Raw genomic sequence first — 23220 nt, 5'->3', positions numbered from 1 at the left:
CCATGGCACCCCGGGCCAGGTAAACCACAGAGACAGCGTGTATTAGCCCATGAAGATCCCGAGGAGAACCACTGGTCAAGGGGATGCCGGGCATACAAAGCTTTCCCCGGATTATCTGTGTCTGAACCCCACAAGGAAACAGACGGCAGTGGAGGCTGTTTGGATAGAGCAGGGGGTGATGCAGGCCCTGGCCTGGAGGCACCTCCAGAGCCCCAAGAACATCTTAGAATGAAGATCCCAGATTCTAAGTTCCTTCCTCTTATGAATCATAAGACCGAGGTCCAGAAAAAGCTGACTTTCCTGAGGTCATGGGCCAAAGCTGGGGACAGACAGAAATCCTCCAGGCCACACCCTGCCCCCGAATTTCCCTGCACCATACAGGATGCTGTGACACAATTTCTGCAATCATAGAAACAGATTTATTTTTTACAGTTTCTGTGGAAATGGGTAAACAAAACCCAATTCAACTATTTTCTCACGCTGAGCCCCGCCTACATGAGCAGGTGCCTGAAAAGTGGATGAAGTCAGGTGGGCCCAGCTACTTAACCATGATGGCCGCTTCTCAGCAGCCATCCCTGCACCACACAGCAGAGAACGGTATTCGCACAGAGCCATCCAGACTGATCCCTGGGCTGGGTCTCAGGGAGCCTTACCCAGCCCGCAACCCAGGTGGTGGTTGTTGTTCAGTCACTAAGTCACGTCCGACTCTCTGACTCCCTGGACCGCAGCATGCCAGGGTCCTCTGTCCTCCACTCTGTCCTGGAGTTTGCTCAAGTTCATGTGCACTGAGCTGCTGATGCTAACTAACCATCTCATCCCCTGCTGTCCCCTTCTTTCATCTTCAATCTTTCCCAGCATTAGCGTCTTTTCCAATGAGTCAGCTCTTTGCACCAGGTGGCCAAAGTATAGGAGCTTCAACTGTAGCAATAATCCTTCCAATGTAGATGCAGGGTTGATTTCCTTTAGGATTGACTGGTTTGATCTCCTTGCTGTCCAAGGGACTCTCAAGAGTCTTCTCCAGTACCACGGTTTGAAAGTATCAATCTTCAGCACTCAGCCTTCTTATGGTCCAGCTCTCACATGGTCCTGACTACTGGAAAAACCATAGCTTTGACCTTTGTTGGCAAAGTGATATCTCTGCTTTTTAATCCACTGTCTAGATTTGTTATATCTTTCCTTCCAAGGAACAAGTGTCTTAATTTCATGGCTGCGGTCACCGTCAGCAGTGATTTTAGAGACCCAGAAGATAAAATCTGCCATTGTTTCCACTATTCCCCCTTCTATTTGCCATGAAGTGATGGGACCTGATGCCATGATCTTAGCTTTTAATGTTGAGTTTTAAGCCAGCTTTTTCACTCTCCTCTTTCACTCATCAAGAGACTCTTTAGTTCCTCTTCACTTTCTGCCAGTAGAGTCAAATCATCTGCATATCTGAGGTTGTTGATATTTCTCCCAACAATCTGGGATCCCTTTGTAAGAAGGCAAAGGTCCGAATCACACCAAATGGCCCCAGGGATTCCGATTGGGGATCCTGGGCAAGATGCAGCATCTCATCATCTTGCTTACTTAAACTTTTGTTCTTGGGCTTGTTTTGGCAGCTTTTGGGTTGTTGGGTTTGGGGGTTTTTTGGTTTTGTTTTTACCAGCTGTATGGACAAAGGAGCCCGGCGGGCTACAGTCCATGGGGTTGCAAAAGAGTCGGACATGACTTAATGACTAAACAAGAACAACAGCTCTGTTATTAATGGTTTTGATAGATGCATTTATGTTGAGTTAACTACCTGGAAATGATTTCTGTGACCTTAAATGTACACCTTATCTTGATAATTTCTGACACTTTCAAAGCATTATCACCTTCTCTCTCCTGTGCGCATCACCTTTGCTCTGTGAGGGGACCAGGACATGGCTTTTTGTGTCTATTTTACAGAGGAGGCAAGACTTGAAGGACACGTGTGAACACCAGTCTTGTATTTTCTCCACCCTATATGCGGCCTCAATAATACACCCACTCTGAGAACTACTGCACTCCTTTATCTCCTGGTTCCCTAACATCAGTATAACACAAGGTCCTTTGGGAGGGGGAAAAAAAAGGTACATGCCAGAAGGAAACTTCTTCTTCCATCCTTCCATCCAACTTTGGAAGAAGGAGCTGACATAGAAGGCCACAGAGTTCACAGGAGCTCAGTCCCAGCGCTGGCTCTGCTCTGGCTGTCGTGTGGCCTCCGTGAAGCCACTTTCCCTCTCTGGCTTCAGTGTCCACCGTAGCATTAGGAGGACTCACTTCCAGCTCTGAACCTCAGTCGGAGGAGAGGACGAGGGCAGAGGAAGGGAGAACAGGACCAAGCTTAGTTCATTGCAAACACATCTGCCCCTAAATTGAGTCAGGGAGTCTCAGATCCCATCCGCCTGTCAGGTTCAGAGGCTGTCCAGTATCAATCAATGCCAAAAATTAGCATTAAACAAAGCATCTGTATTTTCCTCCATTTCACCAGCCACTATCTTCTCTGTGGACATGTTCCATCCCAGCCCTACGAAACCTGAAGAGAAGAGGGCTCAGTGCATGGAGCGGGGTGGGAGGGGGGTAGGGGAGACCCCACAGGAGGACTCTCTGAAGCTGACCTCCACCCTAGGAGGACAAGGGGTCTGTGGGACTCAGAAGGCAGAGTCGACCACCTGTCGACTTTGCTGAAAAGGCAAACCCAGAACCAGGAGGCCCTGAGACAAGTACAGTCTTTTCTTGAGGAACATCTTTGGCCAGAGTTCTGAGGCTATGCCTCCATACTTGAGATGGGGGTAATATTTACTGAGCGCCTATGATGGCCCCAGCAGGGTGGCAGGTCCTTTACAGACTCATTTAATCTTCACAGTATTCTTCTAAGGTTAGCATTATCAACCCTGAAGAAGAAAAATAGTAAAACTGAGGCCCAGAACCTTTTGATAACTTGTTCAAGACGTTTATCTCTCAAGTAAGAACACAAAGATTCAACTTTATGTGTCAGGTTGCAAAACTTGTGTCCACCTATGTTCTTTGTAAAACATGTCATAGGAATCCTGTGAAGTATAGACCCACCCCACCCCACCCCCCGCCCACCGCATATAGCCACTCAATTCCGTAAGCTCTGATCATGACCCAAATTCCTGCAGCATGTAATCCTAATGATGGCCAGTTTCATCAGCCACCACTTTATCTCAAGGTGGCAGATCAAAGTTCAGTGCAAACTCAGGTGACTTCTGACTAAAGTTAAAAACAAAAACAACTGATTCAGCCAGGTCTCTTGAAAGTTTTGATTATGCAAATCAATAAACAGATCAGCAGGATACAGCCGTGAGCTTCCAAGTGGTCAAACTGAAACAGAGCTCTTCTTCCTTTAAATTAATTTTTATTGGAGTATAGTTGTTTTAGAATGTTGTGTTAGTTTCTACTGTACAACAAAGTGAGTCAGCTACATGTGCACACACACACACACACATATGTTGCTGTTGTTATTTAGTTGCTAAGTCATATTTGACTCTTTGCCACCCCAAGAACTGTAGCCAGCCAGGCTCCTCTGTCCATGGGATTTCCCAGGCAAGAATTCTGGAGTGGGTTGCCATATCTTTCTCCAGGGGATCTTTCTGACCCAGGGATCAAACCCACGTCTCCTGCATTGGCAGGTGGATTCTTCACTGTTGAGCCAACAGGGAAGCCCCACGTGTATGTATATATATATATACATCTCCACTCATTTTTGGGTTTCCTTCCCATTTACATCATCACAGGACATTGAGAAGACCTCCCTGTGCTCTACAATAGGTTCTGGTTAATAGAACCTACGATTAACTAGATAAATAGTTACCTATTTATACATAGTTGTCAATAGTGTATATATGACAATCCCAGTCTCCCAATTCATCCTCTCCTTCCCCCCTGGGATCCATATGTTTGAAATAGGGCTCATTTTGTCCCCCTAACTAAATAGCAATGGTCAGTGAATACTTTGTCTGATGGAAACCAATCTGAAGGTCTTCTCTCCTTCACAGGGTGTTAACTGGTTCCACTGGAAGGGCCACGAGCATTCAATCCAGTTTGCTGAGATGAAGCTGAGACCCAGCAACTTCCGAAACCTCGAAGGCAGGCGCAAAAGGGCATAAGTTTCCGGGGACAACTGGGGGAGAGGAGAAGGGCCCAGAGATTGAAGATAATTTTACCAAAGCATCAATGTGAGCAGTCCGACCATTAAGCCACACCTGGGCGTCTGGCAGGAGCTAAAGTTGACCATGGATCGTCGGGGCCTGCGGCAGCTGGCCTCAGCCACTCCACGATGACTTCCTTCACACCAAAGACCACAGTGTCCGGCAGGTTTCCATTCTGTTGTTTGATTCGGCAAAAGTCTTGCAGCGACAGCATCACAGTGGTTTTCCTTCTCTTGGGTGGCTCTGGGGATGGGAGCGGGGTAGCCTGTACAGTGGTAGCTTGTCTTAGAACCAGCTGGATTTTACACAAAGCTGTATAATTAATTATCATTATTTTTGTTAGCAGTGATTCAATGTGTGTCTTGAAGCCGTCCCTTTTTTTACGTTCAGAAAAGCAATGCTGTTTCAATTTTAAGGATACGATTAATATTATTAATATAATAATAATGATGATGATGATGATGTAAACTAAGGATTTTTAAAGAGATCTTCCTCTCCAAAACACATCTGGACAGTACCTGATTGTATTTTTTTTTTTTTTAATAAAAGCACAAGTACTTTTAAATTTGACTGTTGGTTTTCCTTTCATTGACTGTTAAGCCTGAATTCCACCAAAGACAATGTATCTGAACAAAGTGGGCGAGGAGGGAAGGGAGAGGTAAGGAGGGGTGGTGGCCAAGAGGGAGTGGAAGAAGGAAAGGGAGACTGCGGGCTGGGAGAGAGGAAAATATTTTTTAGCTTGAACAAGTTTGGAAAATGCTTGTAACTTAAGATTCGGGACTTCCCTGGTGGTCCAGTGCAGGGAACCTGGGTTCAGTTCCTGCACAGGAACCAGAACCCCCATGCCTCGATTAAAAATCCCATGAGCTGCAACTAAGACCTGGAGCAGCCAAATAAATTAATATCTAAAAAAAAAAAAGATTCAGCTTCCCGCTCAACACTTCCAAGACTAGCAGTTTATTATTTTAAAAGACACCTTTATACCCATTTTCTAAAGTAATCTCCTAAATGCCACAGACAAGGTAAGAACTGTGATCGAGCGAGGGTGGAAGTCCCCAGAGGCCTAAGCTCTGACCTTGCCTCCACCATTCCTTAGTTCCTTAACCTCTCCAGGCCTCAGTTTTCTGATCAATAACGTGGGGATACACGGACTTGTTAATTTCATAGCATTTCTGTGGAAAATAAAAGACATCATCCCATGAGGCCCTTTGCAAGGTGCCCAGCATAAGTATGGGTGATGGCTACTATCACTCAGTACATGGTGGACTGGGCAGGGGGTCATAGGATGGAATGACCTGTGCGTGGCGACTTTGTTGTTATTGTTGAGCTCTCAGTTGTGTCCGACTCTTTGTGACCCCATGGACGGCAGCACACCAGGCTTCCCTATCCCTCACCATCTCCCAGAGTTTGCTCGAACTCATATCCATTGAGTCAGTGATGCCATCCAACCATCTCACCCTCTGTCGTCCCCTTCTCCTGCCTTCAGTCTTTTCCAGCATCATGATCTTTTGCACATCAGGGTCTTTTCCAATGAGTCTTTGGGTCAGGTCAGCTCTTTGCATCAGGTGGCTAAAGTATTGGAGCTTCAGCTTCAGCATCAGTCCTTCCTGTGAAGACTCAGGGTTGATTTCAGTGGCTACCGTCCCAGTAATTGTAGAACTAGGATTTAAACTCAGGTTTTCTGGTCCCCATGTCCTTGCTCTCCCCCAAGTTCCTTATGACACTCCCCCCTTCCCTGGGATACATGTGCCGTGGTGCAGAATGAGGGGTGTGGGGAAGTCACCAGGATCTGTCATTAGGCTCATATGACCTGAAGTCTCAGGGACAATGTCTCCTAGGAACGTACCCTTCTCCCCCCGCTCGACGCCCCCTAAAACGAAGAGAGCCCTGCGTCACCCAGTTTGGTCTGAATACCCCTAGTGATGGAGGGGACTCACTGCCCAGAACAGCAGACCTGTTTGTACTCAGACAGTGTGAGTCAGAACCACACATTACACATTTCTCTTTTCAAACAGGGATTGGGGGTGGAGGGAGGGGGCGACTCTCAGTTCATTCTCTTAGGGATTTTCAACAAATCGACTTTATTTAATGGAAATGTTTGGCCCGATAGGGCTCACTCAAATGGAATGTGATGGCTCAGAAAGGAGAATCAGAGGAATTTATGGCTCCAGCCAGATCCTTTGCTGCTGCGTTTATCTTGCTTTAATAAATGCCGTCATGCTATATACACAGTTTGCTCTTCCAGATCATAAGACTTGTTGCCTGCAAGCCAGCCATAGCAACACTAGCCTTGCTGTGTAAACCCAAATAAACTGGCTCCCTGGAACAACCAGACCTTATATGGGGGCTTAACCCTCTACTGACTGCCGACTCGGGAGCCCCTGAGCCTCAGCCTACCCCTCCCAAGAAAGACAGATACAGTAAGCTGGTAAGGTGTTCCCCAGAAGCTACACAAGAGTCAAAGTCTCTTGGTGAAGAGGCCACATCAAACAAGAGTCCTTATTCAAAAGGCCTTCAGAAGATTGCAGTTGTGTCCACACGGGGACTAGCTGGGCAGAAGGCCTGAGGCCATGGCATTCAAAACCTCCACAGTGGGTCTCTGCACTCCACAAGTACTGGTCCGAAGTGTGAGTTTAGTATTTCTTAAACACATCTTTCAGTGACTGGCTTGGTGGCTTTGTTCAAGCAGCCACCTCCATCTTGAAAGGTCTTGTGAAATCCTAGTCCCCCCTCAAGGTGCAAGCCCGCTTCCACTTCCATGATGCAGTCTGTAGCTCTCCATCAAAAGCGCATTTCCAGGGTGTTTGGTCTTCTCTTTGCCCTTCTCCATCTGCTCTGCTCCCTGCTTCCTGCTTTGTATCCTAAAGACCACCCTTCAAGAATGAGACCAATGGACTCCCATGCCCCCAGGCTTCTGGCAGGCAGCACAGGGACGTGGAAGGAAGGAGACTGGTGGAGATGGGTGGGGGATGAGTCAGGGAATTCCTTTTCCAGAGCCATCTCAGCAAGGAATACAGGCCCAAGAGCCTCTGAGGTGCTTCCCCACAACCACCTTCAGCATCCGCCCACAGAGCCCCGTCCTTTGGGACCACGATCCAGCCCACCTTCTCCCCTTCTCGGCTTGCCTTGCCCCGCCACTCTCCTTCCAGCACACCTGGCCAGCCCCAGCGTATCCAGGGGGCTCCGTGGGGGCTCCGCTGATGGCTCTCGTCTCCCAAGATTCTCGTTTCCCTTTTCATTTAAAAGTCCATGCTGAGTAACCCACACGTGCCCGGCGCTAAGTGAACAAACCAACACACGTCCCGCCCTCACGCAGCCTTCATGCAACCTTCCTGCCAGGAAGAGGCTGGCGTTATGGGTTATACATTCACATCAGACAAGCAAATGGATTACTGCAGACTGAAGGCACGCCCTGGAAGCCAGTACAAGGGACTAGCAGAACATCTAGCCGGGACCGGACTAGGATAGCTTCCCCGAGGAAGGGCACGTGAATCACAGCCTACATGATGAGCAGGAGTTGACCAGTGACAGAGGGAGCGGAGGCAGAGGGTAGGGTATTCCTAGAGGCCCCGAGGCTGCCAGGCTGCTCAGAAAGAAAGCCAGAGGCCCAGGAGCTAGGGAGACTGCGGCAGCAACAAGAACCCAATTCCACAGGTTCTCTGGGTCCAGAATAAGGATTTTGCTCTTTTCCCCGAATACAACAGGAAGCTACCAAGGAATTGTAAGCAGAGGAGTATAATGTTCATGCCTGTTTGTTTGTTTGTTTGTTTAATCTTTTTGAGAATGAAATAATGCCATGTGCAGCAACCTGGATGGACTTAGAGATTATCACACTGCAAGAGGTAAATTAGACAAAGACAAATGTCACATGATATCACTTATCTGTGGAATAAAAAAAAAAAAAAAGGAAGAAAGAACTTTTTTTTGCAAAACAGAAAGAGACTCACAGACATAGAAAACAAATGTATGGTTATCAAAAGGGAAACAGGAGTGGAGGGAGGGATAAATTAAGAGGTTGGGATTAACACATACACACTACTCTGTATAAAATAGATAAGCAGCAGGGCCTACTATATAGCACAGGGAACTCTATTCAATATTCTGTGATGACCTATAAGGGAAAAGAATATGAAAAAAACACATATGTGTAAATGAATGAGTAAATGTGTGAATCGCCATGCTGTACACCTAGAATTAACATAATACTGTAAATCAATTATTCTTCAATTAAAGAAAAAAATCTTTTTGCTGCAGTTTGTATTGGGGCTGGAAGTACAGATGGGAGAGAGCTGTACGGAGGTCACTGCAGGAGGCCAGGTTAAAGGTGACGGAGTTTGCGTAAGTGTGTTCCTATTAATAGACACGAAGCATATGGTTCTGAGAGATGTTTAGAAGGGAAAATCCATAGGGCTTGAAGTCTCAGCAAGATTATCCACGTCTGCTGCTGCTGCTGTTTAGTCACTAAGTCCCGTCTGACTCTTTGCAGCCCCCATGGACTGTAGCCTGCCAGGCTCCTCTGTAAATAGAATTTCCCAGACAAGAATACTGGAGTGGGTTGCCATTTCCTTCTCCAGGGGAATCTTCCCAACCCAGGCAACCTGTGTCTCCTGCTTGGTAAGTAGATTCTTTACCACTGAGCCACCAGAGAAACCCTGCTTCACTGAGACAACAGGGAAAATCCCCTGTAGGAATTGAGGGCAGCTCAAAAACAGGAGTGTTATTCATGTCTACACCCCTGTTTTTGAGGTGCCTTCAATTCCTACAGGGGATTTTCCCTGTGGTCTCAGTGAAGCCAGACTAATTAAGGATGTGGCGAGCTGGAGTCAAGGTTCCATTAGGTCTCGGAACAGGGAGGACTGCAGGGCCTGGGAGTGCTAAGGCATTGCTCTTCAGCATTTGGGTAGGAGAATCGGGGAGGCCCCTCGAGGTTGCTGTGGCTAGCATGGGGACAGTGGTGATGCCAGGGCAAGCTGAGGCTGGACACCATGGGTGAAGGCGTGCAGGGCCTCACCTTGAAGGTGAAAGGTTGTTGTTGAATCACGCGAATACACCGGGATTCTTGGCCCTCGGAGGAGAAGAATTCAATCCAGGGCCAGAGACGAGGCTTGATCGCTCAGAGCTTTTGTGTAATAAAGTTTTATTGAAGTATAAAGGAGATAGAGAAAGCTTCTGACATAGGCATCAGAAGGGGGCAGAAAGAGTACCCCCTCTGCTAGTCTTTAGCTGGATGTTATATAGTCACTAGCAGTCTGTTAATGAAAGAAAGGAATGTCTTAAAATTCAGAATGGCACCAGGCCCCTCACCCATGAGATGCATTTTGGGATAATCTTGGCACCAAATGGTTTATCCTGGGCCATAAAACGATTAACTTGAATCTTGAAGAAGGGCAGACCACCATACAAATAGTTTCATTTACATAGATTAGGGGAACAATATCCATACTGGTTTGTCAAGTAGGTTCTGGGCCAAGAGGCGGAACTGACTTGGAGACAGAGTTTGGGGTAAAGTCATAGCACATTAGCATAGCTTAAGACGGACATTTCCATAAGAAAAAGGCATTGGTTATCTCTAGGCTCGAGAATAGCTAACTTCAGGCGAACCCTGGTGTCATTATGGCAACACAGTATTTTAAGAGAAACCTCCCTTTAAATTTGTATAGAGAAGGAAAAAATATTGCTAGTTTGTTTCCTCCTGCCGCTTAAGAGAGATAAAAATGTCTGACACTTGCAGGCTATTTCCTCCATTTGGAGACCCCTGGCCTTCCTGCCTGTTACCCTCTCATTTTCATCGACTCCAGTCCCCAGGTCCTGGTCTACAAAGACTGTGAAAAGTTTGTCCTTTCTTCCTCCTTGAGAATTCCAGACCCCTCTCTCCTTGGGGACCCCTAGATTTCCTATCAACCTGCCTAGGAAATGACTCTCTCAAAGGCTTTGCATCTTCTGGGCAGAGCTGAGAGTGCCAGAGGTGTTTAGGCCAAGAGATACATAACCAGCACATCCTTGAGACAGCTCGCTCCTGCACTGGAAAGGCATCTGTCTGTCCACTTTTGTCCACTGGGGCCCTGGACTCCTGCTGCCTGCACCTTGCCAGGATTTGGGTGCTGTGGTATATCAGGAGCCAGCAGAGGGCTCACTCCCTCGTCCTCCTCCCTGCCCAGAAAGTGCTAGTCACTCAATTGTGTCCAACTCTTTTCAACCCCAGAGTAGCCCGCCAGGCTCCTCTGTCCATCAAATTCTCCAGGCAAGAATACTGGAGTGGGTAGCCATTCCCTTCTCCAGGGGATCTTCCCAACCCAGGGATCGAACCTGGGTCTCCTGAATTGTAGGCAGATTCTTTACCGTCTGAGCAGAAGAATGTAGATAGAGCTGGGAAGGGGGACAGGGAGAAGCTGTCCTCTTGAGAATCGCTCCAGCCTCACCGAGACTGGAAAATAAACTGCAAGATGTTACAGAAAGAAAACACACAGAAAGACACACATACACACAGTCAAAACAAGTAGCTCCCACAATTATCCCAGCACGTTTGCAGTTACAGATAAAGCTGTGTGTCAGAGCTCTGAGATGGCCTCTCCAAGGTCACCAGACCTGAAAGGCCAGAGCTGGGACTGAAACCTGAATCCGTGGGCCCCTGGGATGCAGCACCTTGGGGCGCATCCATCCATCTGTCCGTCCATCCATCCACAGATCTATCCTGTCTCCACTTTTCCGCTCAACACACCCAGAACACCTCCCATTTGCTGGTCCCCTCACAACACTCACAATTTGCAGAGCTGATGTGAACATAACAACTTCTTCAAGTAGTCATGTTTGTAGTCAGGGCTGAGCTTGAATTCCAAGTTTTCCAGTTTCTGAATGACCTGGATCTGGGTACTTAATTTTTTTGAGCATCCCTAAAAACGAGAATAAAGAGGACATATGCTGATGAGAATCGGTGATGATTTAAAGGGCTTCCTTGATGGCTCATATGGTAAAGAATCTGCCTGAAATGTTTTATGGGCAGCGCCTGACCTGGAGAAAATGCCCACGCAGATGATTCTCTAACATTGAAAGATTTTTGTCCAAAGCGGAGCACCTGGGTGAAATACTGCAGTCAACCAGCAGATGGCAGCCTCCCCCGGCTTTAGGAGAGCGCTTCTTTATAGATGTGTTGATGGGGCTAGGGGCTCCCAGACTCACAGGACACTCTCAAGAAAACTCCTTCTCTACTATTACTCTAGTCCCTCATTCCAGGAGGGGTTCACACCCAGTCCAAGGCAGCAAGGCACGGCAGGCACCCCTTCTGCCCTCGCCTCCCTCTCTGCTACACAGAGCCTCCCATCAACAACCACAAACCCTCTTGCTCATCACCTCTTGCAAAAGTACACTGAGTGGGGAGATGGGCAGAACAGCGTGGGGACAGGGAGGGAAGGTTATGGCCCTTGTGTCCAGTCCCCACTCAGATTCTGCCAGGACCCCTGGCGAGGACCCCACTTCCCCGGCATGCATCCATATGCATGGATGTCCCATCACTAATTAACTTTTGCGTGTTAATCCCCGATTGCTGCTTGTGAAGGCCAAGCTCGTGTTTTCTACTTCCCTGTGCCTTTGGTTTGTCCCAGGCCTTGCAGCTACAAAACTTCTGTCCTCCTTCCTGACCGCTTCCTGCAGACAAAGGGAGGCTCGTCTAGACTGCAGACCAACACCTGCTGCCCTCAGGCGCTACTGTTTTACCTTCTCTTCGCCTCTAAAGCCTGGTTCAAACAGCAGTCACTCCAGATTATCCTGAGCATCTTGAGCAGCGTTGAAAAGGAAGCCAAGGACCCTCTGTCCTAAGGCCTAGCCCCCCAGTGCCACCTTCCTGAAATGTTGAGTTGCGTTCCTCTGCTTAAAAGCCCCCAGAGCTCACCTTCTGGCTTGGAGCAGAGCCAAGGTGTCACAGTGGCCTTCGAAGCCCGGAGTGATCTGTGTCCTGATGCTTCCTTGGCCTCGACTCTTTTATCCTGATCACAAGATGTTCTGACACACTGGCCTCCTGCTGCTCTGTGAATCCAACAATCAGCGATGGCTCTGCCACTGCAGACCCTTGGCCTGGAGTGTTCCCCACCCACCCAGGTTTGGCCCACAGGCACACGTCCTTCACGTGTCCTCCCAGCGTCATCTCGATGAGCCTTTCCCTCATCTCCTACATAAACACACACGTGCTCTCCCATCCCCAGGACTCTCTTTTTCTCCATAGCGTATATTTCCACTGAACATGCTACTGGTCTACTTAGGTGTGTATATATTTTCCAGAAACCAAGCTTTATGACAACAGGGACTTCAAATGCATTTCCCCTCTGCTGTATTTCAGCACCTAGAATGGAGCCTGTTCCGTTGTTTCTCAGTCATTACATGTTAATGGAATACATTTGATCAGACCTAGGAGGAGAGGTCTTTAAGCCTCGTCTCATTTTGCTATTGAGTTCACTGACTTTGTTCCCAGATCATCACTGTAAGTGGAAACAAACAAACTCAGAAAAGAAGTAATTTCTCCCAAGCGGCCAGACAGTCAATATGGATTTGAACTCAGTCCCATTCACCCACCTCTTTATCTCCTGGGTCAGAATCTAATGGCAGGATTTTAAGAAACAGGAAAGGAACTGCTCTACCAAGAGCCCCAGACAGCAGCCTCTCCTGTGCCTATAGGCTGAGACTGTCCCACAGCCAAGGAGGGAGAAATCCAGCAGGACATTCAGAGGAAAAAAACACCATAAATATCAGTCATTTCAAAGACACAGCACTATACATGCCCCGTGAAAATGACTTCTCCAGGGACTTTCCACACATGTGGCCTCTTGGAGAGCATCCTCCAATTTTGGTCAGAGGCCCCACCACCCCACCACACAAAACCCTCCTTTCTCAAGGGCTGATGGGAAGTGAGCAAAAGCAGCTGACCTCTCAAGTTTTTTTATTTACAAGCATTAACTTTGAAGGGTTACTAAAATAGAAAGAAAGGAAGGGAATTTTCCAGGTATGGCTGGAACATCACTGAATTGAACTGACCTAGGTGTGGGTACATAAGCGAAAGAGGCTTATCCAAAAGTGCATCTGCTTTCCAGAGCAAAATGAGGCCTGGGTTACCCCAATTACCTCAGTGCGCCCGGGGCACTGAGGTCTCCGCAGCTGTACTTTCCCACAATCAAGGACTTCTAAGCAATTGGGAGAAGGCAGAGTGGAGCAGGTCCCAGGTGTGGAAACAGAACTTGAGACACAAGGACACAGCAGACCCAGCTCAGCGGAGCCAAAAGACTCCACTCCACCTGGACACCCTTCAGGTGAGCATTAGAATCAGCTTTCAAAGGCATCCATCTCCACCCCAAATCCCAGTTCAAGGCAGCAAAGGGCTTCCAACTCAGTTAGCTCCCAGGGTTAGCTTCAGAGCAAGCTGAGAATTCCATGAGGGCATGGACTGTTCTTCTGTGTTCACATCTGTAGGACACAGAGCTTCAACACAGCAGCTGCACAATTAAGGTTTGTTTATTAAGGAATCAATTTATAATAAGGGCTTCCCCAGTGGTTCAGGGGTAAAGAATCTGCCTGCAATGCAGGAGACTCACAGGAGATTTGGGTTCGATCCCTGTGTTGGGAAGATTCCTTGGAGAAGGAAATGGCAACGCACTCCAGTACTCTTGCCTGGAAACCTCCATGGACAGAGGAGCCCGGTGGGCTACAGTCCATGGGGTTGCAAAGAGTCAGACACAACTGAGTGACTAAAGAACAACAGCAAATTTATAACAGCTGCCTGGAAGTTATTGGGAAGAGCTGTGAGGTCACAAACAGGCCCATTCGAAAAGGTTGCACTCAATTAATAGATGTTTCATTAATATATTTGTCTTTTTTTTTTTTTTCTTAATTTACTTTTGGCTAGTCTGGGTCTTCACTGATGCTCAGGCTGCTCTCTAGTTGCAGTGACCAGGCTTCTCACTGCATCTTGTGGAGCACAGGTTCCAGGGTGTGGGCTCAGTAGTCGTGGTGCCTGGGCTTTATTGCCCCTCGGCCTGCGGGATCTTCCAGGACCAGGGATCAGAACGCCTGTCCCCTGTATTGCAAGGTGGATTGCGAACCACTGAACCACCAGGGAAGTCCCAATCAATCTTTCAGTTTTTGAATGCTGCATATTGAGAAAATCGGGATCGTGAGAATTTTAGAATCCCCAGCTCTTTAGACAAAGAAAAATGGAATAGCCCCTGCTCACCGCAACAAGGGAGAGACCCTCTGTTTCCAACTCTCTAAAGATCTGTCATGGAAAGGACAGAGCAGACTTACTCTGTTAGGTGACAGAAGAATGAGAGTCCAACAGTGAAATCTACACGGGGACAAATGGCCCTCACATCAGAAAAGAAATTCTAGTGACCAAAGCCACCCAGAGAACAGGCAGCCACGGAAGCAGTGAGCCCCGGACAGTGGAGGCATCCCAGGGCTTGGCAGTGGCCAGAGATTAAACAGAGCAGTATAAGGTCCTTTCAGCCCCCAAATGGACTTTGCACCTCTGGTTCAGCTGCAAGGCATCTAGAATATTTCTACTTCAGGCTTTCAGGCTCCATCCTGAGGCTCTAATACAACAAAAGGAAGGGCTATCAAGAAAGAGTGAAGATACCACGAAACACAGATGTTGGTCTTATGAAGAAAGTGGCCCCTTGGGGAGACAGAGGCGTAAAAAGAAAAGAAAAACAGTGTCGACTGGCCCTTCCTCCAGGGAACACCATGGTCGGGGAGCCATATTTGCAAGCTGGCAACACTACGAACCTCCTAAGAATTCTGGGTTTACTTGGTTTCTCCGAAGCCAGCTCGTTATAGGAAGAGAAACCTGCAGCCTCAACTCTGACTTATCGCCAGAGAACCTCACTGCCTCCCCTGCCAGGACTCTGCTACAAGGGATTGCTCCAGGCCAGATTTCACTTTCTAAACTTCTCTTGGGAAATTACTGGAGGCTTGGTCACAGACACTGTCTCCATAAAGGAGATCTTCAGTGTAAAAAGTATTTAACATTATCATTCATCTCCCTTTCTCAGTTACACTTCATTCTTTCTTCTCCACTTAACCTAAACACCAAGAGCATTCAAATGGATGTAAATGACTTCATGGACAGAATATAATACATGTTTTTAATACTAAGGCTTCAGATTGATTATAGCAAGGCCACTAGGCAAGGAATTAGAAAACTGCCTCCCCAACCAGACTGCATATGTGGTGAAGGCAGGAATCACTACTTAGCAGAATCAGGCACGGAAGACAGAAATGTGCTAAATCGATAAACAAACCGATTGATTGATGGTTTCAAGTTCTAGTTCTGCTACAGAACCAGCTATGTGATCTTTGTTAAGCTACATAACTTCTCTAAGCCTCGATCGCTTTTATCCATAAATTGGAAATAATAATAGCTACCTCAAATGACTACGACAAATGCAACAATATGTATAAAGTGTCCCAGTAAGTGTCTGGCATAGACTCGGTGCTGAGTAAATGGTCTCCTCCTTCTGCTCCCTAGGACCACACGGTACATACATGGTGACTGGCTGCTGAGCATCTGCCTGGCTGGTTTACAGATGGGACTGATGCGGATTCTTGCAGTTAATTCAGGAATAGCAGACAGGCGCATTCACGTGCCCTAGGTTCAGGGAGCTGCTCCATGGAAGAGTTTGGGGCAGAGGGAGGAAAGGAAATCTAAAATTTAAGTATACGTCTGCTAGGTGAGAGGCAGCTAACACTTATAATGTGTTTTTCATTTACCCGATGATTTTTAATTTAGTATTTCAGCTCCAAAAAGCAAAGTCTCTGGATCTTCCAGAGGAGTCACGTAAGATTCACACATTTGACAGCTTTTCATTAGTAAAACTAATTAGTAAAACACAGCCATAGTAAACTCCACTCCGAGTCATTTATACATAAAGGAACCACATAATAGATTCCTATTGTGTATGACCCCCACCTCCCTGCCCCCAATGAGTTCATTTCTGCAAATGGATGTGTACCTGAGGTTGTGATCAGGAAGAGAAACATATGTCATCTGGCATGTTTGCTCACTGTCTAAACTGCCAGTAAATTAAAGACAAGTTCATTGGCCACTATTCAAATCGTCACGGCTTAGGTCTGAAGCATAATCTACTCCTTCTAGATCCTTCCTGTTTCCTTTTGCAACCCAGTGACTCAATTTTGCTTCTGTTTAACCCATAGGTAGGTAGGCTTAGTTGCTAAGTTGTGTCTGACTCTTGCGACCCCATGGACTGTAACCTGTCAGGCTGTCCCGTCCGTGGGATTTCCCAGGCAAGAATACGGGAGTGGGTTGCCATTTCCCTCTCCAAGGGATCTTCCTAACCTAGGGATTGAATCTAAGGGTCCTGCACAGCAGGCAGATTCTTTACTGATGGAGCCACCGGGGAAATGTAAACCATCACAAAGCTCTTTGCAAAAAAGTAAGATAGAAGATAAGGAAAATGAAAAAGTGCACACTGGCTCCCAACGTGGGCTCCTCTAGTTTGAAAATAATACCTGATTTCTCTCCCTCAAATTCACCATCTTTAAATGAGTGATGATGCCAAAAATAATATCATCAAACCCTTGAAACAGTTCTAGATATATGCCAAGTACTATTGTAAGTGCTTCTCAGGTAGAAACACATGTAACTTTCACGCATACACACACACGTGCGCACAAATCCTAAGAGATAAATGATGCCAGTATGTCCATTATCCAGAGGAGGAAACTGAGACACAGAAAGATTAGATAACTTCAAAACTACACTCTTGAGGCGGTGGTTTACTTAAAGCATTTAGGATTAAAATGGAACACTAACTTAGAACCTCATCATCCAGGAATCATGACTCCGGCTGTGGACACAGTCAGTCTGCCCTCTGTATCTACAGTTCCTCATTCCCAGATTCAGCCAACCACGGATCCAGCAGTACATATTTACTGAAAAAATAATCCCTGTATACAGGACGTTAACAGTTCAAACTCCTGTTGTTCAAAGGTCAACTGGACATGATACACTGCAAAGGCTGGCCACGGAGCCAGCCCACACTGTAGACCCTGGTTTTAAGGGTAAAGGAGTATGTCTTTCCTCTACCACTCAAGCTTCACTCTCAGGAACTGCAGAATCCAACTGTACAAACACTGAAAGAGGCTGTTGGTTGCAACTGAGTTAGAAGGGAAGAGGATCCATACACGTAAGGGCCCGACCTACTGCTTTCTCTGTCTCCCAGGCCGACACATTATTCTGCAGGCTCTTCCTGACTTGAGGCCTGCCTCCCAGCATGGGGAATTGAGACGGGGATCTCGAGGTCCTTGAGAAACGAACACCTGAGCTGGCCTACAGAGCAGTGACCTCTCTCATCTGGGGCTTGGAAAGCTATGGTCTCTAGAAGGCAGGGCCCTGCTCTTCTGCATTCCAGAATTCTAGGGGCCACTTCAGGCCACTTCCCCTTTGGACTAAGACTCAAAAAGAGACTCCTTCCTGGTCTTAAAATCCCATTACCTTCAGGGTTTCAAAATGACCTACAGGATAGAAACGTGTCTTCACTGGGGTGTGTACACAAGTCGTCACTTCTCCCAACCTTGAATGACATCACTGGTGTGGTCACATCAAGGGAGACAACCAGAGATGGGAAAGTGCCCTTCAAATGACAAAGCAGAACTAGAAGGCACATCTTGTCCTTCCCCAAGAGACTCCTGCCCGCCTGGCACTGTCTGTGGAAATAACACCGGACCTTCAGTCTCCTCCTGAGTTCCCACTTCCTACTGCTTGGTTAGTTTTTGCTAGGTACTTACCTCGCCTGCGTTCCTGACTCTGACATTTCCTACCCCAATATCTGACAATCAATCAAAGCTTTAGCACTCCTTTGGCATCTTCTCCCTGGACCAGCACTGACATTTGACCCCTAGTTTTCTATAAAGATGAAGAAGGAAATGGCAACCCACTCCAGTATCCCATGGACAGAGGAGCCTGGTGGGCTACAGTCCATAGGGTCGCAAAGAGTCGGATGCGACTGAAGCAACTTAGCGCACACACACTTCTATAAGAGGGCTTCCCATGTAGTCCTGCTAGTAGTAAAGAACCCATCTGCAAATGCAGGAGACATAAGAGACATGCGGTCAATCCCTGTATTGGGAAGATGCCCTGGAAGAGGGCACAGCAACCCACTCCAGTAGTCTTGCCGGGAAAACCCCATGAACGGAGGAGCCTGGTGGGTTACAGTTCATAGGGTCGCAAAGAGTCAGACATGATTGAAGTGACTTAGCATGCATGCACTTTTGTAACAACCCCAACCCAAGCCTGGTGCAGGTCTTGTGTGAACCTGTCCCAACACCCAGACAACCTATCTAGGCTAGTAGGTTTTCAGCTCCACTGGCCAGTTTGCCGGAGAAGGGTCTGGAAGGGAAAATGGGGAGTGGAGTAATCACAGCTGGGCACCTTCAGATGGGATGCTAGGAAAGCCCCTTTCAAGAAGGTGACTTCTGAACCTAGACCATAGAGTGAGCAGGGCATGGGCAGAGTGGAAGGCCCCAAGTGAGAAGCAGCTTGCTGAGCTGCTCCTGTGGACTCTGCCTGTATCCGACATCCTCCGGCTATCAGGGTGGCTGCAGGGGGCGACTGTCCCTCAAGCACGTGCCTCTAAGCCTCCCCACCCTCTGCCTCAGGGCTTTCTTCAGAGCCTGGGAAGCCTCCTGGGGTCTAACTCAGGGATGTTTCTGAAGTGGGAGGTGGGACTGCCCTGAGAAGCTCTGACATCCCAAGTGGGATGAAGACAGCGCTACAACCTCTCCTTCCCTGGGACAATTTCGAGGCACGACCAGCAAGGCTTCTCACAGGAGCCCTGGTGGGATGGAGCCACAGCTGCCCAGGGCAAGAACTGCAGACCAGAGCCCGAGCTGGTCCTCCCTGCCACATCCTGCCCACGCCCTCACGCCTGCATCCCGGGACCAGCTGCAGAGCTCTCCTCTCAGGCTCGGTCTCAGGCCTTCCAGACTGAGGCAGTGAAGCTCAGGGTGGCTGTAATGAGGAGCAGGAGGGCCATCTCAGACCAGGTCCATGAGCTTGACACAAGCCAGACCGTGAACGGGCCGTGGGGAGGCTCTAGATTTCAGGCTGAGCCGCCCGGCGCGGTCAGCACGGAGGAGCCCCGCCTAGGAACCAGCCCACCAGCCATGGTGGCTGGAGGGGTCCCGCCTTGACTGGATCCTCTGAGAAGCCCACTGAGATGCAGGGAAGGAATTGGGACAGACAGGGAGGGGACACTGAGGCAAAAGTCCGCTTATTGAAATGGGGCCACCGGGAAGCCACAAGGTAAGGTTCTGACTCATCCCTTATACAAGTGCCCAGAACTCATGTCTCTAGCATGTTGGACATGGCATAAAAAGAACCGCAGCTTTCCTGACTGCCGCCTCTTTTCACTCTGCTCAGCAGTTTTCATAATGAGACTCTTTTCGTTCTCATAACGGCTGTGTAAGGCATTCTCCCTGTGGTGTAGATGAGGAAAGTGAGCCCACTGAGCGCTACAACCTGAGACTCTGGATTCCCAATTCCATGCAATAGGCCAACCAACTACCCTTCCAGCCTCCAAGGGCATGGCAGCCCGGCTTCAAGGTCAACCACTGACCCTGTGGCTGTAAGCTTGATGGCTCCAGGTGGCAGGGGCGGGGAGAGGTGGGAACTGATTGCCTGTGTCCACGTGCACACACACAGCACATGGACACACAGCATCTGGGGAGAGATGACCCCCTGTGCCTCAAATGCAGCGGTAGTGACCACGCTCGAGGCAGTCACACTGCAGCTCTCTTTCCATCCATTAGTGAGGTTTCTCAGATCTCCTTTCAGGGTCTGAAGTAAAGATGTCCTTCCAGGTCAGGGTGGACAGGCTGCTGAGTTCTCTGTCACTTGGAGAAGAAACCACAGCCAGGCTTCCACCTGCAGGGCACACATCCGTTTATAAAACATATTCCAGGGCTTGAAATCTCAGGGCTGCGGGTGGGAAGAGCAGGCTGCATGGTTCCCATTCCTGAGAGGAGTAAACAGGATCAAGGACACTGAGAGGCAGGATAGTGTGGTTGAAATACTAGCCCTGGGCCGTGGGACCAGACACGCCTCCTCCAGCACTGCTATGCCCCTGACTGGCCCGGACTTACGGCTCCCTCTACTCACCTTGGACACTGATGTTGCAGGCTGTGGGTGGGAGATGGAAGAGTCTGCAGATGAAGGAGCCTGACTCCCCCAACAACCCCAGACAGCAGAGACCAAGCCCACCCAGCAGGAGCATCGGGCCGTGATATGATCAAGCCATAAATCGGTACAGCATTTTGCCACATGGTGTCATGGTGTCTGCTGTGGCAGTGAGCCAACCCTGGCCAGTACAGTCTTATGCCGTCAAGACAGCTTTCTCCTCTGACCTGAGTCCAGAGAACTCAGCATGTGCATCTGGCACTTACAAGTTGGGCTTTGCTGCAGGCGTGTTCCCTGGCTTCTGTGGTGTTCGCTCCTGCCCCCAAGCCTTTCCCCGTGCCCTTCTGCTTCGGCCCTAAGATCAGTGAGACTATAAAGCCATTCACCACCCGCTCTCCTCCCTGTCAGAGAAGAGCCAAAAGTCAGATCGAAGGGCTCCAGACCTGCACCCAGGAGGCTGGTATTGACTTTAGCCTGGCTTCTAATTCACCACGTCACTTGCAGCCTGCTTCCTTGGCTCCTTGGTCTAGCTTTCCCATTATTATGGAAATTACAGGGTTAACTTCACTGATACCAAAGCATCTTACTCACATTTTAAATCCTAATATGTACACCCAAGGCCCAAGACAGAAAGATGTAGGTTAATTAGTCAAAGCTGTGGGATAATTAATGAAGGTGAGTTGAGGTGGAGAGTGTCAGCTGATGTCATGCTGATGAAGGCGAAGGACCAGACGGGCTTCATATTAGCAAGTCCCAGTGTTGGAGAGGAAGAGGAAGGTTGCCAGGGCCATAGGCTGTGGGGTCCGGACTGACCTGGGCTCAAATCCCGCCTTCACTCCCAGTGACTGTGATGGCAGGAATTCACGTCACATCTCTAAGCCTCTGTTTTATCACCTACAAAATTCTATATCTCAGAAAGTTGTGGTAATTAATTAAAAGAGCTCATTTGAGTAATACATGTTGCAAGTCGTGGCAGGGACTTCCTTTGACTCTCGTCATGCTGGGGTGAGGGAAGCAGCTAGACTGGGAAAGCAGGCGGTGCCTTTCCTTCATTCGTGTATCTGTTCATTTATCTCAACATTCTGTGCCAGGAGCAGGCAGTACAGGGGTGCCAGCCCACAGCCTCAAGGAATTCAGCGTCTGAGGAAAAGACGGACACAGGCACAGGTTCTTGAGGCCCTTGTGTGAGAACAGCCTCATACAATAAAGCCAGCAGTCCGCGCCTCGAAGCACAACATAGAGAGAGAAGCATCTGTGTTCATGGAAATGCATACCGTGCCCCCACTTACTTTCAGCAGATACGTTCCAAGACCCCCAGCGCATGCCTGAAATCACAGGTCATACAGAACTCTTTACACACAGTGTCTTGTCAGAGTCGCTACTCTTGCACTTCGGGCCCGTAAGTGTGACTTGAACAGAAGCACTGAGACACCACAGGAGTGGACTGACAACCAATACATCTACAAAGTGACTAATAGGTGAGAAGCCCTGGACAAAGGGATGACTCACATCCTGGCTGGGACACAGCAGGACAGCCGGAGGTTTCATCATAATGGTGAGCAAATGAAAACTTATATAAATTGCTCATTTCTGGAATTTTCCATCTAGTAGTTTTTGGACCCTCATGGACCACAGGTAAAGTGAAACTGCAGGAAGTGAAACCACAGGTCAAGGCAGACTACTGTGCAGAGATGTCCACTGAAACCTGGCTGCACATTTTAAAGTAAGGAAGAAAACAGAATGCCTATCAACAGGAAAGTAAATGAAATGTAGCAGCTGGATAAGTAGAACCATTAGAATGTAGTCTCATTAAGAATGAACGAAAAATGCAGTTATTGAATTATAAATACAGGTGGGTACCATCTGGTTGTATTTTAAACACATACACAGTATTTTGTATTTTTCCTGGATGTGTGCATTTGTATAGATAAAGGTATTTTCCAGTGGACAAGAACACACATCAAACTCGTGAACCTGGTTGCTTCTGGGGAAGACAGGAGGAAAGCGGGTCTGGGGATAAGGGTAAAGGGGGGCTGTATTTCATCCGTAGTGTTTCACGTGTGTCTAGAAAACTCGAAACAAATATGACAAGGCCTTAGCGTTTGTTCCTCTGGGTAGTGGTAATGCATGGGATATTATTCTTTTTACCTTTCAATATTTTTCTTTTCTTTCTCAAAATAAAAGTCACGGAAGTGTAGCAACATTGTAGAAGAATGATGGGCGTGTCCCTCCTTCAATTTGCCGAAGCTGACCTTGGAGTGAGCCAGCTTTGAAATGTGTTGCTTTCCCTAACGAACCCAGAGATCTAATCTTCAAGCCAGTGAGCCAGATAAAAATGTGGACTTTAAGTTTTATATAATTTACACTTAATTTGCACCAGTAATTGAAATACTAATAAACGCTTTAGAAATTTCTCAGTTTCTCTACAAGAGAAAGGTCCAATCTCTAAAGTGATGGTTTGACCCTGCCATCCCCAATTCTTCTTCAGGATGACGCCTAGGCGCGGCTTATGGAACCTTAGGATGGAAGGGAAACGCTGGAGCCCCAAGGCACAAAGCCTGCTGGAGGCTGGTATCAGAAGAAACGCCATTGATCTCCCTGGCTCCAGGCTGACCTTCTAGCATTTACAACCAAGTATGAAACACGTGCAGCTGGAGGTCTGTGTGTTTCTCTCTCTTCCTCGGCTTGGGCGAAGTCTGGTAACTCAGCCCTACCACCTTGACACCTTTCTGAGATCTGGCTGTGAGTCCACTGGACCTCAGCTCCAGTGGTTTGTCATCTCTGCTGTTCTCCACAGAACGATCCTGGTCCTGCTATGATGGATCTGCTAACCAGTCCCCGGCCCCAGCACCTAGCTACTGGGGACGAGTGAAC

General features: G+C 48.1%; 1 protein-coding gene and 1 long non-coding RNA gene across 15 annotated transcripts in view; one reads left to right on the top strand and one right to left on the bottom strand.

Moving 5' to 3' along the window:
• The window catches only part of TNC (tenascin C), a 102502-nt gene extending 97760 nt beyond the window's left edge, over nt 1-4742 (top strand). For all 14 annotated transcript variants that reach the window (XM_061426638.1, XM_061426635.1, XM_061426637.1 and 11 more), the window contains one exon: nt 4020-4742. In XM_061426638.1, coding sequence (XP_061282622.1) covers nt 4020-4130 — 111 coding nt within the window. In that variant the 3' untranslated portion in view covers nt 4131-4742. The remainder of the gene's footprint in view (nt 1-4019) is intronic.
• Nucleotides 4270-22116, bottom strand: LOC133253214 (uncharacterized). The gene is made up of 3 exons (XR_009738238.1): nt 12058-22116; nt 10932-11062; nt 4270-5779 (listed from the first exon to the last, which is right to left on the bottom strand). It is a non-coding gene; the product is annotated as an uncharacterized LOC133253214 (long non-coding RNA).
• Nucleotides 22117-23220: the final 1104 nt, after the last annotated feature.

Source organism: Bos javanicus, chromosome 8 (assembly GCF_032452875.1).
Source record: "Bos javanicus breed banteng chromosome 8, ARS-OSU_banteng_1.0, whole genome shotgun sequence".
Lineage (NCBI taxonomy): Eukaryota > Metazoa > Chordata > Mammalia > Artiodactyla > Bovidae > Bos > Bos javanicus.
Note: the sequence above shows the minus strand (reverse complement) of the source record. Positions and strands in the feature narration are given on the sequence as shown.